Source organism: Zonotrichia albicollis, chromosome 5, assembly GCF_047830755.1.
Source record: "Zonotrichia albicollis isolate bZonAlb1 chromosome 5, bZonAlb1.hap1, whole genome shotgun sequence".
Taxonomy (NCBI): domain Eukaryota; kingdom Metazoa; phylum Chordata; class Aves; order Passeriformes; family Passerellidae; genus Zonotrichia; species Zonotrichia albicollis.
Window position 1 is genome coordinate 51,352,726 of NC_133823.1, and position 13,919 is coordinate 51,366,644.

Sequence of the window (13,919 nt, forward strand, 5' to 3'; positions counted from 1 at the left end):
GCAGTGAGCACTCCTGGGGGGATGCCAGACCCTCTTGGTGCAGACAAGCACTATTGGCCAAGGGAGTGAGTTTGTGTGCTGGCCTGGGGACACCTCAGCCCTCTGCGTGGTGAGCTGGCTGGCTTAAGGGACCACGTAGTATGGACATTGACAGCAAAACTTCTTTCTCTTTATCCTCCTGATCTTCTGGTTTCTCGTGAAACGTACAGAAGAACAGGGCACTTTATTGAGAAGGCACTGTAAACCAGGGAAACAGATTTGTGACGTCACTTAACACAAGGCGCTAATTGAGAAACAGGGTAAACCAGGTTGCCATCAGTTACTTAACGTTCTGTTCCAGAACATCTAAAGTGTCCACTCCTTAGGCAGGGCTGGGCCAGGGAATTGCTGTGGCTGAGTGGGGTGGGCAGGATGGATGGGAAGAGCTTTTGGAGTTCCCATTACACAATTACTCTTTTTCTCATCTTTTCTGTGGAAAGGGCCACTGGGGTCTCAGGCCCCCAGAAGGCTCTATTATGAATCACTGGTTCTTAGGGGAAAAAAAACAACCAACCCCCTTTTCTAAATTGAATGTACAGCTGACATGCATGTAGCTCTCTGATTACGGCATGTATTACTGTATTGTATATTTCTGTGTTATCCTCACATCAGCACAGCTCCTCATCACTGGATTTTAAACACAGAGACGAGACAGGGAGAGAGCAGAGGCCAGCTCTGCAGTGGGAATAATGCTGAGATATATAGAAGCACTTAAATGCTTCTTTCCTTTGTTTTCATCTGTATGTTTTTAAATTCAGCCCTGAGTGTTTTGACTCAGTTGACACAAGAAGGGTTTGTTAAAACAACAACCTAAACTCCAATCTCTAATTCCAGCACTACTTGTGTGCATCTTCTTTAATCCTGCTCCAGGAAGATTGCAAATTTAATTCCCCTCTGGGCTTCTGTGAACCTCACCCTCCCCAAGTCACTTGATAGAGCATAACAGCAATCCATAGTTTTGTCCTGTTTCTCAAATCCTCAGTGAGTAAATGGAATTTGGTCCCATATTTGTTTATTTTGATTTTCAGTAGCCACCTGTAGCTATAGAGTTGAAAGGTTTATGTGTCAATGCAGAGATAATTTGCTGATAATGCCTTCTTGCAGAATAAAATCTCTTACCAGTGCTGTGTGGTTTTGGTTCAGAGTTGGAATGTGGCCTTTGCCTTTATTGAAAAAACTGAACATTATTATGAACTAAACAGCTTATAATTACAGTTTAAAATATTGATGTCTAATATTTTTTCCACTCAAAAATATGTTTTCATCTCATGAAGCAAAAGGTGGTGGATTTACAGAGGAGCTGTAGTGCTGATAGTTGCTAATGAAAATTGTCATATCTTTTCTGCTGATGGAGGGTTGCTGTTGCAGGCCAATGATACTTTATTTGTATGAGCCTGAAATGAAAGGCTTGCACTTTTTTATCCCAGCTTCCAGAACACAATAATAAAAGCACCAGAATAACCCACAGAAAGGAGAGGGAAGGTGCCTCCCCACCCCCCAGGCCCTTTGTTTTTCCTTTCATTGTTGCCTTTAGTCTCTGGTTCTGCACTATCCCTCCAGGAACCTTGGTGAGGAATTACCAACGAATTACTGCTTTCCCTGCATTGAGAGGTAACTGGGGGGGATTGTAAATATTAGGAATAAAATTTCTTTTCTCATGAATTTTGTCTCTCCACTCAAATTCCATCTTTCTTTAGGTCATAGTACTCATTAAAATGTCAACATCACAGAAGGACAGGTTGGATGGGGTTTGAGCAACATAGTGTAGAGGAAGGTGCCCCTCCCAATGCAGGAGGATTTGAACTAGGTGACCTTTAAAGTCCCTTCCTACCCAAATTATTCAAGGATTCTGAGATTATACTATCAAATTGTGTCATTTGGCCCTCTATCACTTTGGCCTTCTTTAATCACCAAGAGCAGTAAATCTATTAAACTGTTTTTTTAGAACAGAGTTAAATAATGTGACACAAATGAGTTATGTGGCCTTAACTATGTCTGTATAGTAAACAAAGAAAGTGGAAGTCTGTATTATTAAACTTTAAAGTTGAGGTTTGATTCCAGATTAAATGTGCATTCTTAAGCATGAAACTTCTTAATTTTCAGTACTTGATTTCCAAGCTCAGGAATGGCTTCTGTGGGTTCCTGTGCAGAGTTGAAACAAAACACAACAAACTGGAAAAAGCATTTCTGGACATGTTTCTTCATCAGATTTGTAATCTGCCATGAGGGTTTCTCATTTAGCTGTTGGAGAGCCTGATGGCAAAGGTATTTGTTGTCTTCTGCACAGAGCAATCCTAGACTGGTTCTTTTGCCACGAGTTTGATTTCCCTGGGCTGTTTGCTCACAGCAGAGAGGAGGTGACATTTTCTATCCCAGGCTCCTGAGCAGAGCATGACCAGGGACTTGTGGATCCTCTCCCTTCTGTCACCACCATCAGCTTCTCTTTTTCTGCTTCCAAAGTGTTCCTGTCCCACCTAAATCTTTTCCTTATCTCTGGCACCTTAACCCAGTCCCCAGAGCTGTTAAATCCTGCTTAGTCTAGCAATGACAAAGGAACTGGGCTTAGTCAAAGGGATGGATTTTTACCATAAACTGTGGATTTTGGATCCAGTGTACCTGTCACAGTGTTCACCAAGGTCAGGCTGCAGCCTTTGATCCAAATACTTCCAAAAGCAAGCTGCTCTGCTTTCTTTTTCATGTTGAAAACCAATGTATTGTATACTAACCTTTTTTCACCTTTATAAAAAGCTTAAATATTTTGTGTGAAATTTTCCCTGAAGAAATGAGTTTGAGATCATCAAATATGAGTAATGTTCATGTGAATGGGTAAAGTTTGGCAAAGCTCTCAGGCAAATATTGTGATTCTTAGGATGGTCCTGTGTAGGACCAAGAGTTGTACTTGGTGATCTCTGTCAGTCCCTTCCAACTCAGGATATTCTGTGAATCTGCAAGTTATAAGCACGCTGAAGGCATCACTTTACAGCAACCATAAGGTGTGTAATGCAGCTTTAATAATAAGCAATGCCACTGTCTCTCCTTCCCCATGGTACATGCAGCAAGTGCACCTCTAGAATAAGCAGTATAGAAGTGAGCCTGAGGAGTTTATCTTATCTGACAATTCTTCTGCAAACTGTTGCTGGTTAATGTGCCCCACTTGGTCCAGAGCTAAGCAGAATTATTTGCTGTGTAGCCTGGTGGAGACAGTCTGAGTCTTGACATCAGAGATGTGCGAGCACTGGACAGTTGGCAAGAATATTGGCAGTAATGTCCCCAGCAGGCAAGTCTTGCACAAAGAAGTCCTGTGGAAACTGTGGAAATCGTTCATTCCTTGCCAGTTTTTGTCCTTGTCAAAAAGTGAGTGCAGTCAGATCCTTTTAGGGTTTAAGGATTAATGAGGACACCTCTGCTGGAGAAGAATGTAGTCTGGGAGAAAGGCAAATTTAGAGGAATCAGGTATTCAGTTGTATTTTGGTTTAGAAAAAGTAGCATAAAGTTAAGAAGGAAATTTCTACAAAGTGGGGTAAAATGGAAGCATTTAATTTTTAATGAACTCTTTAGTTAGTTATGATCTGATGAGTAGTCTCAGATCATTACATTCCATCAGTAATTCATTATTTCACTTATTAAACATGTTGATTGTTTCTTATGCTGCTTCAAAGGCTGATTTTGATACATAAAGACATAAAGGTAGAGTGCTGAAAATTGCCATGTAAACTTATCTCCTTAAATATGGTTTGAAATGTACGTTAAAATGTGAAGTTCCCTAATAGAATTAGTTTCTCAGAATTGTCAGCAGTTGAAATTTCAACTTAAACCATATTATGTGTCAATGTCTTAAAATACAAACTAATATTTGATTAATTATATTATTCTGCTAGATGGAAGAGTGTTTCAAACTGTCTTCAGAAGGACCTCTTTGTAATGATCTCAGAGGCACTGTATTCCTACTGGGGTTGTGTGAAGTACTTAGTAGCTCAGTTCTGAACTGACAGAAAAGAAAAATAATTACTTCTTTGTCTGCAGTGTATATTTTAAATATGCTTTGTGTTGCTTCAAAATTAATAGAAAAATTCCAGAAGAAATTTCAAAGAAGAATTTTTTAAAAAATCCCAAACCTAAATATTTTCCTTTTAAAATTTCTTTTAGAGCTGAGTTATAGAGTTTTTAATTCCAAACCTTAATTCAGAAACACAAAGGGAAGGAAATGTGTGAAGTCCTGCCCTGTAGCTCTGGATACTGAGCACCAAATACATCATGGGAAACAAATTTTTCTGTTTTCTGTCACATTTTCAGCTTGCAACCATTGCCAGAAACCAAAAAAACCTCAACTTTGCAACAGTTTTCAGTGTTATTCCGCTTTGCAAAAAGTGCGGCGTTGGACTCCCAGGGGCAGGAAAGCAAATAGAAAAGCAGTGTTTTCTCTGGAAATGGGAGGCTGTTGTCCCATTAGGGAAGGGGGTGTTTGGAGGGCAGGGCTCTGGTTCCTCCTGGCCCTGCTCTGCCCTGGGCTGGAATTCCTGAGCCTGGAATTGCTGAGCAGGGTTTCTCTGCCCTGTGGGACTCAGCACAGCATGAGCTGGCAGCTCTCTGTGCTGGCCGGGCACAGATGCCTCTGGAGGGATGCTGCTCTGGAAGGCTGGAACAGGGCAATAGTTGAGTGTGAGGAAAAGTCAATTGTTTAATTGTTCCAATCAGAAATTATATTTCAAATGCGACTCTTTAGGCCCGAATATTCTGGCTCCTTTTAAGTCTTTCATGAAATGTATGCTACAAATTTGATACTTGTTAGCAAATCTGGAGAGAGCAAACCTTTATTTACAGTTGCACTTTTAGCTGCTATTCTAGTAACTAACTCAGGAAAATACTTTGTTTTGTTTTCTTACAGGGTTGATTCTTTTTCAGGGTGGGTCGTTTGTTTTGGGCAGGTTACAGTACAGAGAGATTCTTGTGTCAAAAGTAAAGTATTGCAAAGTTCAGAGTTTCCTCTCTTTTTATTTGAGGAATAAATCAGACCCTCATAGTAGCCTGAATGATCTATACTTCTTGCTCTGTGTAAGTTTGAGCATCTGCCTTTCTGTAAACTTCCAGTTGCCTGTCATGCTTATATTGTTTTTATTGGAGATATCCTTAATTATAACCAGGCCTTCAGTAATTGCTCCAAAGGTCACAATGCCTTGAGCAGGACTTTTTGACCATCACAGAATTTGTAATTTTAGCAGATAAGGCAAAATGCTAGTGGGTGGTGAATAATGTCATGAGAAGCTCAAGCCCATGTATCTTCTGGGTAAAACAACAAACCCAAACCACTTCAGTTGCAGGAGTAGAAAGTGCTGTTTTGGGTAAAACTTGCAGCAAGTCCCCTGGAAGAGTGTGTGGGAGGGAAACTTAGCATCTTACTGAAATACTGACTCTTTCAACTCAGTGGATGTGGAAAGGCCTTTTTTGCTTAAGCCTATTGGCATATGAGACATTGCTCCATCTTGAGTGGTTGGTTGGTGAGTTTATTTTGTAGCTAAAATATAAGCAAAATCACTGTGAAATAAGCAATCCAGCCTTTGAGTAAGCATGCCAGATTACAGAGGAAAATGTCATTAAATGTGTCATTTACTTGAAATGCTTTATATGCTTTCCTGTTATTAGTTCTTCACCCAGGGAAAAAGCCAGATGTGTTGAGTTACAGTGCAGCTCCTGTATAATTAACTGCCTTGATGTTTCCTCTCTTGACTCCTAAGTACACTGATAAAATATTGATGCAAGTGCTGCAGCAGGACTGCAAGAATAAGGTCATATCTCACCTGCTCCACATAACACATTGAGATTTCTACTTATCTCATGTCATCAACAGCACAATAAATGCAATTTCTAATTTACATCACAAGATGGCAGCAAATTTTTAATTCACCTAATTTTCACTAACCTAGGTTAACCTAACCTCTTGAAATCATGGTTTCCTTACAAAATGACAAAAAACTTTGGTTAATGGTCAGATATGTGTGCTATTTACAGGGATGTCGATGTTTCAGAACTATTCAAAACTTAAAATTTAAAATGAGTTAAAAAAGGCATTTACTGTGAATTTTAAAGATCAGTAGCTCACAGTGTAAGAGTTACCAAGTCCCATTAAAGATATTTTGAATAAAAACTATAGCTTTTATCTCTATTATTTGATTTCTTGAAGAGAAAATATGACAAAGCATTTTTTGAAATTCAGGCAGAGGCTCTCAAGACTTGATTATGTGGATTCTTTCTTCTAAAGGGAATTCTGATTTATGCTTGAAGTGTGTCCAGTCAAAAGCTCTCAAAGTTATGAAATAACAGGGTTGGCTTGGCTCAACTTCTTTTGGCAGATCTTTTCTCCTGTGCTGGCCAATCCCAGAAGTTAAAATTTTACTCTGCTTGAGCTGATTTGTCCTAGGTGTTAATTGTCATTGCTTGTAGATCTTACAGAAGATGCATCTATGGCCTTTAAAATGCTCTGCTTTTTGTTTTCTCCTGCAGTTTCACAACCACAGGCTGTACATAGCCAGCTGGAGAAGCCATCCAGTACTGCAATTCTCTGCAACACCTGTGGAAAACCATGTAAAGGAGAAGTTTTGAGAGTTCAGAACAAATATTTCCATATTAAATGCTTTGTTTGCAAAGGTAAGTGTGACTGCTGCTTCTATGAGTAGGGCATTAGCAATGGTGTGTGGCTTAATGACCCTGCCAACTTCTCAAGCATATTTTACAATCCAGTCCATGCCTGAAAAGATTTACTGTGAAATCCTTGACTCCTTATTGTAAGATAATAAGTAACCTAGGTCCCAAAACTGGAGAATGTTTTCAATGGATATAAACTTGTTTTTATCCATATTGGAGTTTACTATAGATTTGGGATGTCAGGAAGAAGGGCACTTTGGGAGAACAGTGCAGGACTAGGAGAGGATGAACATTTGCAAAGAAACTCAGACGTTTCCTCTCTCCCAGCTCTCTAATGTTTGCTGTAGGGCACACCATGGCCACATCTGTCCAGGTTCTCTTGTGCTGGACTGTGATCTTTAAATTCCAGTGCGACCCTCTATGCTTTTCCATTTTTTGGGGGGAATGACTTGGTTTGCTCCAGGTTGGTGCCTGGTGATCTAATAATGTCACATGAATAGCAGAAGGATGGTCCCAGGAAAAGGGAATTATCTGATACAACACCCTTTCTGTAGATACTTGCTTGTTTAAGAACCTATCTGGAAGCTGCAAAGATCTAATTTGTTTTAAATGTACAGGTACATAAATGTTAACTGATGTTGACTAAGCAACCTGCTTACTCCATTATTTACCAGTGCTTTTAATAAATGACATTTATTAAACCTTGTAGCCCAGTCTAGAAACATGAGCATGTCTCTGGTTCTAGATGCGTTACTGTAACTATTCCTACTCCTCTTGAGAGGAAATAATAGAAAGAAAACTGTCACTATCTGTTAGCTATACTGATATTTTTTAAAATCCAAGGGAATTGAGTACATACTATTAAAAACTGAGGCAATCTTTAATGATTTAGGCAGACAGGACTAAATGTTCAGCTCAATAATTGTGTTCTTTGCAAAATTGCACCACAAGCAAAATAAGCATACTGCATTCTCCTAAACAGCAAAAATATTTTGGTCATCTATTCAGAAGAGATTAGTATTTAAAGCAGACCACAGCCCATACATTCATCTTTTAAGTTCTTTTAAAGCCAGCTGTTCTCATGGCAAATTTGACTATTTGATCAGTTTTTCAGACCTATCTCAGGAAAAGAGCAGCTGATCTGTTATTCAAGAGTCTTGTTTCCTACATGAACCAGTAACATTCTGCTATTTACTCTATATTATTATCTTTATGAAGTCAAAGCCCTCTTATTTTTTAATAGATTTGCTATGAGAAAAGACAAATTCTGCAGAGGGAGTAAGACAGAATTGTACATCCAATTTTTTGGTTTTATAGGCAATCTCCATTAGATGATGCCAGGTCACCAACAAATGCAGCATGTGGTCACTGAACCGATTCAGTGATCCCAAGTTTAGGCAGTGCAGGGGACTTTTTCCCACCCCCATGCAGAGGAAGATGATGAGTGCACTGTAGAATTGCATTGCCCCTATCTGTCTGTAAGAGATAAGAAGGAGTTTGTTCTGCTTCTGGCAGATCTTGGATAAAATGAGGGAAAAAATCACAATGTTAACAAGGTAGGTGGGTAGCATCTGTCAGCCACCTGTCAGTCTCTCAGCTGGCACAGGAGTGTCAGGGGTGTGCTAAAACTGCTGCTAGGTGTCAGGGCTCTTGGGCTCCTCCTTACTAATCATTTTGCTTAGTTTTCCCACATGATTGCTTTGAGGGTTTTGTCTCATGATTTATATGTCTTAATTTCTTTTATCGCCTTTCAAGAGTTTCCATCAATTTTTCTGGCATTCTTCTGGTATTTGTTTTTGTTTTGTTTCTGGGCTTTATTTGTTACTTAAGAAGCATAAGTTACTTTGTAATATGGATTTGCCATATTGTTAGGTGAGAAGAGCTTTGGAACAAGCAGAACACTGAATATACATTTCTCTAGCTACATAAAAGGAGGAAAAGCAGGTTAGGCAAATGTCACTTTGATTTTTAGATTAACGGATGAAGGAATACAGTTCGTATGTTAGGATTTAGCAAAAAGATGGTATTCAGTTCTGATCAGTCAGTCTGCTTTCAGCCTTGGAGGAGAGTTTTGTGCCGAGACCTCTGCTGTTCATGGGCAGGGTGATGATTCTGGGAATATATTTATCTTATTGTTGATTTCTCCCTGTGGTGCATTTATTTCAATGCCACTCAGCCATGCAGTTTGTCCTGTCTCACCTCATGCACCAAAGATAGTGCATGGAACGAGGTGTGTGTGCAGCATGCAGGACTGTCCAGGACAGATAATCCCATGTGTGGGCTGGCTGCACTGCCCTGCTGGGATGCCTGCCTGCTTGGTTGACTGCCTCTGAATTAAACCATCTTGTAGCCTGCATCAGAAAATATGTAATATTTATAAAGCTGCAGGAAATTTTGATCCCTCTCACAGAATCTATGGCTGTGCAGTGGTGGAACATGCAAATTGATAAGAATGACAAATGACCATGGTGTGGTGTCTAGAGGTATTTGAGGTCTGTTTGAATGACCTCATCAGTGACAGATGATCTTACACTGGAAAATGTGGCACCTTTTTGAATATGTGTGAAATTTGAAACTAATTCTTTGATACTTTTGGATAAATTATGAGGTTTCAGAGGGTCAAACACATTGAATTCTGTGTTTCTACCCTTTTTTTTTTTTAGGTTAGAAAGGTAGTTTTGTGTATTGCCATACTGCTGTCTGATTATTCATAGAATGGTTTGGGTTGGAAAGAACCTTAAAGATCACCTCATTCCAACTCCCCTGCCATGAGGAAGGACACCTTCAACTAGACCAGGATGCTCAAAGCCCCTTCCAGCCTTGGGCACTTCCAGGGGTGGGGCAGCCACAACTCTTCTGGACAACCTTGTGAATTTCAGAATGGTAACAGCAACTATATAGATGCCTTTTGTATTCAAATTAAATTACATAACCAAGGAAGGTTAGTATAAAGTCACTAATTCCCATCTAGTTCTTCTTATATTCCTCAGATAACGATTCTAAACAATTCCAAGTTTTTAAAAGGCAAACAACTCCTTTATTATTCAAGACTAAGAGACACATCCAGATTAAAAAATTTAACAGCAGTATTGGGAGCATCTGCTGATTTTGCCTAGTATCAAAGTGTAATAGGACCTAGTGAGATAAATAGGCATTATAAATAAGGTTTATACTCATACATATTAAAATGTGTTATTTCCTTTTCAGCTGCACGTCTAATCTGCTAATAAAATTCTGTAGGGAACATGCCATCTAACCTCACTTCAAATTTTTACTTAATTTTTAATTTAAAATATATCCCATTTTAATCAGGTTTTATAGAAGTACTGTTATAATGAAGCTGATATCTTTGATATAGTAAGGCAAAGTTTCATGGGCTTTGGTTCCCATGTTTTCTAATTCTTTTTTTGTTTGTTACCACTGTAATAAAAGTGTCAAGGACTGTAATTAAAAGCACTGCAATAAAATATTTATTACTTAGACTGCCAAACTAAAAAAAAGTGTTGAATATAAAATATTCTGAGGGTGTCTGTCAGGTCAGAACTGCATTTAATGAAGTGGATGATATTAGACAAATATTAACTTGGAGCTTGCTTATAGCTGTTCTTGAGTATACCCAGGAGAAACAGGTTAGCATAGAATTGTAGATAGGAAGATGCAGGTGCTGTAATTATATTATCTTGGGTAGCCTCTTAGATCATTGATAAAGATAGAAATTACCCTGTTTTATTAGTATTTAATTTGGGGTATTTTGATAGTATCCTAATATTTCCAGAGTTGCAGTGACCAATTTAAACAGGAGAACCATCTTACTAAAGAGTGTTCTTTGTACATATGTGAGAAGAACTGTGTCCTTTCCTGGTTTGTCTTGATGAAAGGAAATAAATTTCCAGTCTGAGCCACAGAGGTGAAAACATGACCTGTGTGCTATACCTGCTGCATTGTATCTTGTTTTACCCCTAATCAAAATTCTCCTGATTGCTGTCTTGTTATGGATGCAGCACGTGCAGTCTTCCCTGCTGGCACAGCTAGCAGTTGCAAGTGTTAATTTTCATTAGTACTTGCAGCAATACTTTCCATTATTTTTCATGGTTTTTTTTTAAACAATCTGCTAGAATTTATCACATCTTCAGCTTAGAATGGGGTATGTGGTTCTGGGGACTAGTGTTGCTGTGACCCTGCAGTGTCCTGGGCATTGTGAAAAACCCCAGATCTGCATAAATCACTTCTATGCCATTTTCTCAGTCGAACATGCCACAGAACCCAGAGCTATATCATTTATTGGGAAGTCCTTTTAATGAGAAGGGCTAAGACAAAATATTCAGTGAAAATATTAAAAACGTGGAGTAACTTGGCAATAGGAGTTATTTCTTTGTTAGATCAAATGCATTTGCTAGGATATAAATAAGTTCTAAGCTACACTGAGTAATCTGAGAGACTCGCATTTAAACATAGCTACAGGGTTTCACGTTTCAAAATGGGAGTCACTTACGGGAAGCTCATTTGTGAGGTTGCCCAGTCCCAGATTTTGCCAGGCAGTAGCAATTTCTGCTATTTCTGCTGCCATGGCCACTGGGGATTAGTGTAGGGACCAGCAACGTGTCCAGCACTTCCTGGAGAGTCCTTCAGGAGTTTGCCATCCCTGATCATATTAACTCAGTATAACAGGAAACACTGTTTACAGTGTAAAGGTCACCAAGGTTGCAGAGTGTGGTAGGTTTAGGGCTGCCTTACCAATGTCATGTTAGCTTGTAATTTTTTATTTCACTGAAATTGTGAGGATGATAATAATGATCACTTTTGCTGGTGCAAAAGTAATTTAATGTATCAGCAAATGGTTCTATGTTGGGAGTTTAAAAGCTGAACATTAAAATATTTAATCACTGATTTTCTAAAAACAACTCAATAATTAAAGCACAAACAAATTTTTGTCAGTTAACTAACTTGCATTATCACAAAGCAATGGATAATTTTCCTTTTTTTACAATCATGTTCTTGTTACAACCTTTCTTTGTATTCATTATGAACTTTCTGCAGCCCCTCACATCCTGGCCATACACCCATCACACCAGCACTCTAGCAACATGACATATATATTTCAGCCAGAGTCTGATGAATCCTTTTTTAAGAGTATCTTTTGCGAATTTAATAAATACATAATATTAGTAAAGCATGGTGAAATGGGAGGAATCATAGTTGCAAGTACTGGTAAAGGAATATATTAATAGCATCCAATAGAAAGTAGCTAACTACTCACCAAAGGAAGCCAAACCTCTGTTGTTTCTGTTTTCCAATTTATTTACTCCTTATTTGCATCCTTCCAGTCCATTATAGTTATAGTAGAAAAGTAAAATGCTCATTAGAGGATAGGATTTTCAAATCCGTGTAAGCTTTGCAGGCAGTAAAGATACTATTCATATAAAGAAGTTTTGAACATTATACATAGTTTCAATGCACATTAGACAATGTCACAGAATTATTACTATTAAAAAAAGCCTGTAAGTCTTTTTAATTACTCAAGTTCTCTTTTGGGTAAGGTTTTCCCTGTGCAAAAACAAAGTCAGTGCAAGGATGCCTTTCTGCAGGGGACTTGCAGACTGTGTGATGCCTTTTCCCTTGAGAACACAGCAGGGATACAGCAGCACTCTGGAGTAGCTACTGGGCATTTCAGTGCACTAAGGTGATGTGATGCCTGTATTGAGACCCAGAGAGAGTTGTTGCCTAAAACTCATCACTGCCACAGTGGTGTTATTCCACCTCCCACTTGCTGCAACTCATTAACACGAGGCCATCTGCCATATCTGTGAATAGAGCAGGGACTTCATTTGCAAACCTGGAACTGGCACCCAAAGCACTGTTAAAGAAAATCTGAAAATATTTGGCGTTGTTGCTTTGCATGTTGGGGTTTCTTTAGGGTTGTGGCTTTTACTGTCTTTTATTGTTTTTAAAAACCTGTTTTAATTAGTCTGGCTAATGACAGCAGTATTTTATGATAGACACTTAAGTTGTTATTAGGTTTAAAATTGGTTAAAACACATTACTCTTTTTCTTAAATTTCTTTAGCATACTTGTAAATTTTAAATAACCAGATTGAGTTCTTAAAATAAGAAATTAGTATAAATGAGACATTTTTTCCAGTTTTCCTGGGGATTATTTTGGTAGTTTGAAACAGCCACATACCTAATGCTGTGAGGACCTTGTTCACCTCTAAGACTATGCTTTTATAGGGCAGCAGCACTGTCTCTAAGCTATTGGAAAACTGTGCTCTCCAGAAGGAAAATGGAAATATATGTTCTAATGAAACATTATTCAATGCGTAGTTCCCATTTATTATAGGATTCAAGGTACGTTGTCCACAGGAAACTTCCAAAACTCTTCTTCATTTTAATTGGTATACTCTAATGTTTTGTCAATCTCATAAGAGTATTCTGACTCTCAAAGGGTTTTCCTGCACTGAAGTGTTTACTCCACAAATTAATTTGTGGGCATCATGGCCAGTGTAGCCAGGGAGCTTGTATAGGTGCTGTACTCTCTATCCTCTATAGCTTCATCAGTGCTACATGTGCATGGTGAAGTGTTGCAGGATATGATATATCCCCACAGTTCTCTGTATCTTTTCTGCTCCCGAAGGTTGCTGGTTTTCTTCCATCACACCTGTCTGCCTTCCTGCATTTCCTGGTTGGAAGCTGCAGAAGAGACCAGCAAGTCTGTCCAGGACTTTTCTGGGGCTGCATGCTGCTTTTGTTTGCCCTGGATAGTAACAAAATGAGGTGTCATTCAAATCCTTGAGATAATAGATGATATTTTGGATATTATTGCTAATACACTGCCAGTGATTGACAGGCTTGAGTGTTCTTGATTTCACAGATGTGTTTGGAAAGACAGTTGATATGATCACTTGTGCAGAGAAGAGTGATTGAATTGTATGGTTTATATACCCCATTGCAAGGTTCCTTCTGTCTTACTGCTGCTCACCTATAGACTGAAGGTTGAGGTGTGAATTAACTGAGATGATATCCCCATGCCAGTATTTGTATGGCCAGCAAACTTGGAGCTGGGAAAGACTTCCCCAAAAGCTTTGTGAAAAGCTTATCTGAACTTAGCACACCAGACCATGAAAGGAGGAGTATCAGAGTCACAGCCATCTGCTGGAATGAGCTTAGACTGCTGCAGATTAATTGCAGTTCAGTTTGAACTTCAGTCAGAGCTGTAGCAGTGGAAATTTGCCAGGTGGTTCTGAT

The 13,919-nt window shown here is 38.9% G+C and overlaps 1 protein-coding gene across 11 annotated transcripts in view; it reads left to right on the forward strand.

Moving 5' to 3' along the window:
• Positions 1–13,919, forward strand: part of ABLIM2 (actin binding LIM protein family member 2) — a 128,429-nt gene that overhangs the window by 29,640 nt on the left and 84,870 nt on the right. For all 11 annotated transcript variants that reach the window (XM_074541690.1, XM_074541695.1, XM_074541689.1 and 8 more), the window contains exon 2: positions 6,538–6,681. In XM_074541690.1, the coding sequence (XP_074397791.1) occupies positions 6,538–6,681 (144 nt within the window). The remainder of the gene's footprint in view (positions 1–6,537; positions 6,682–13,919) is intronic.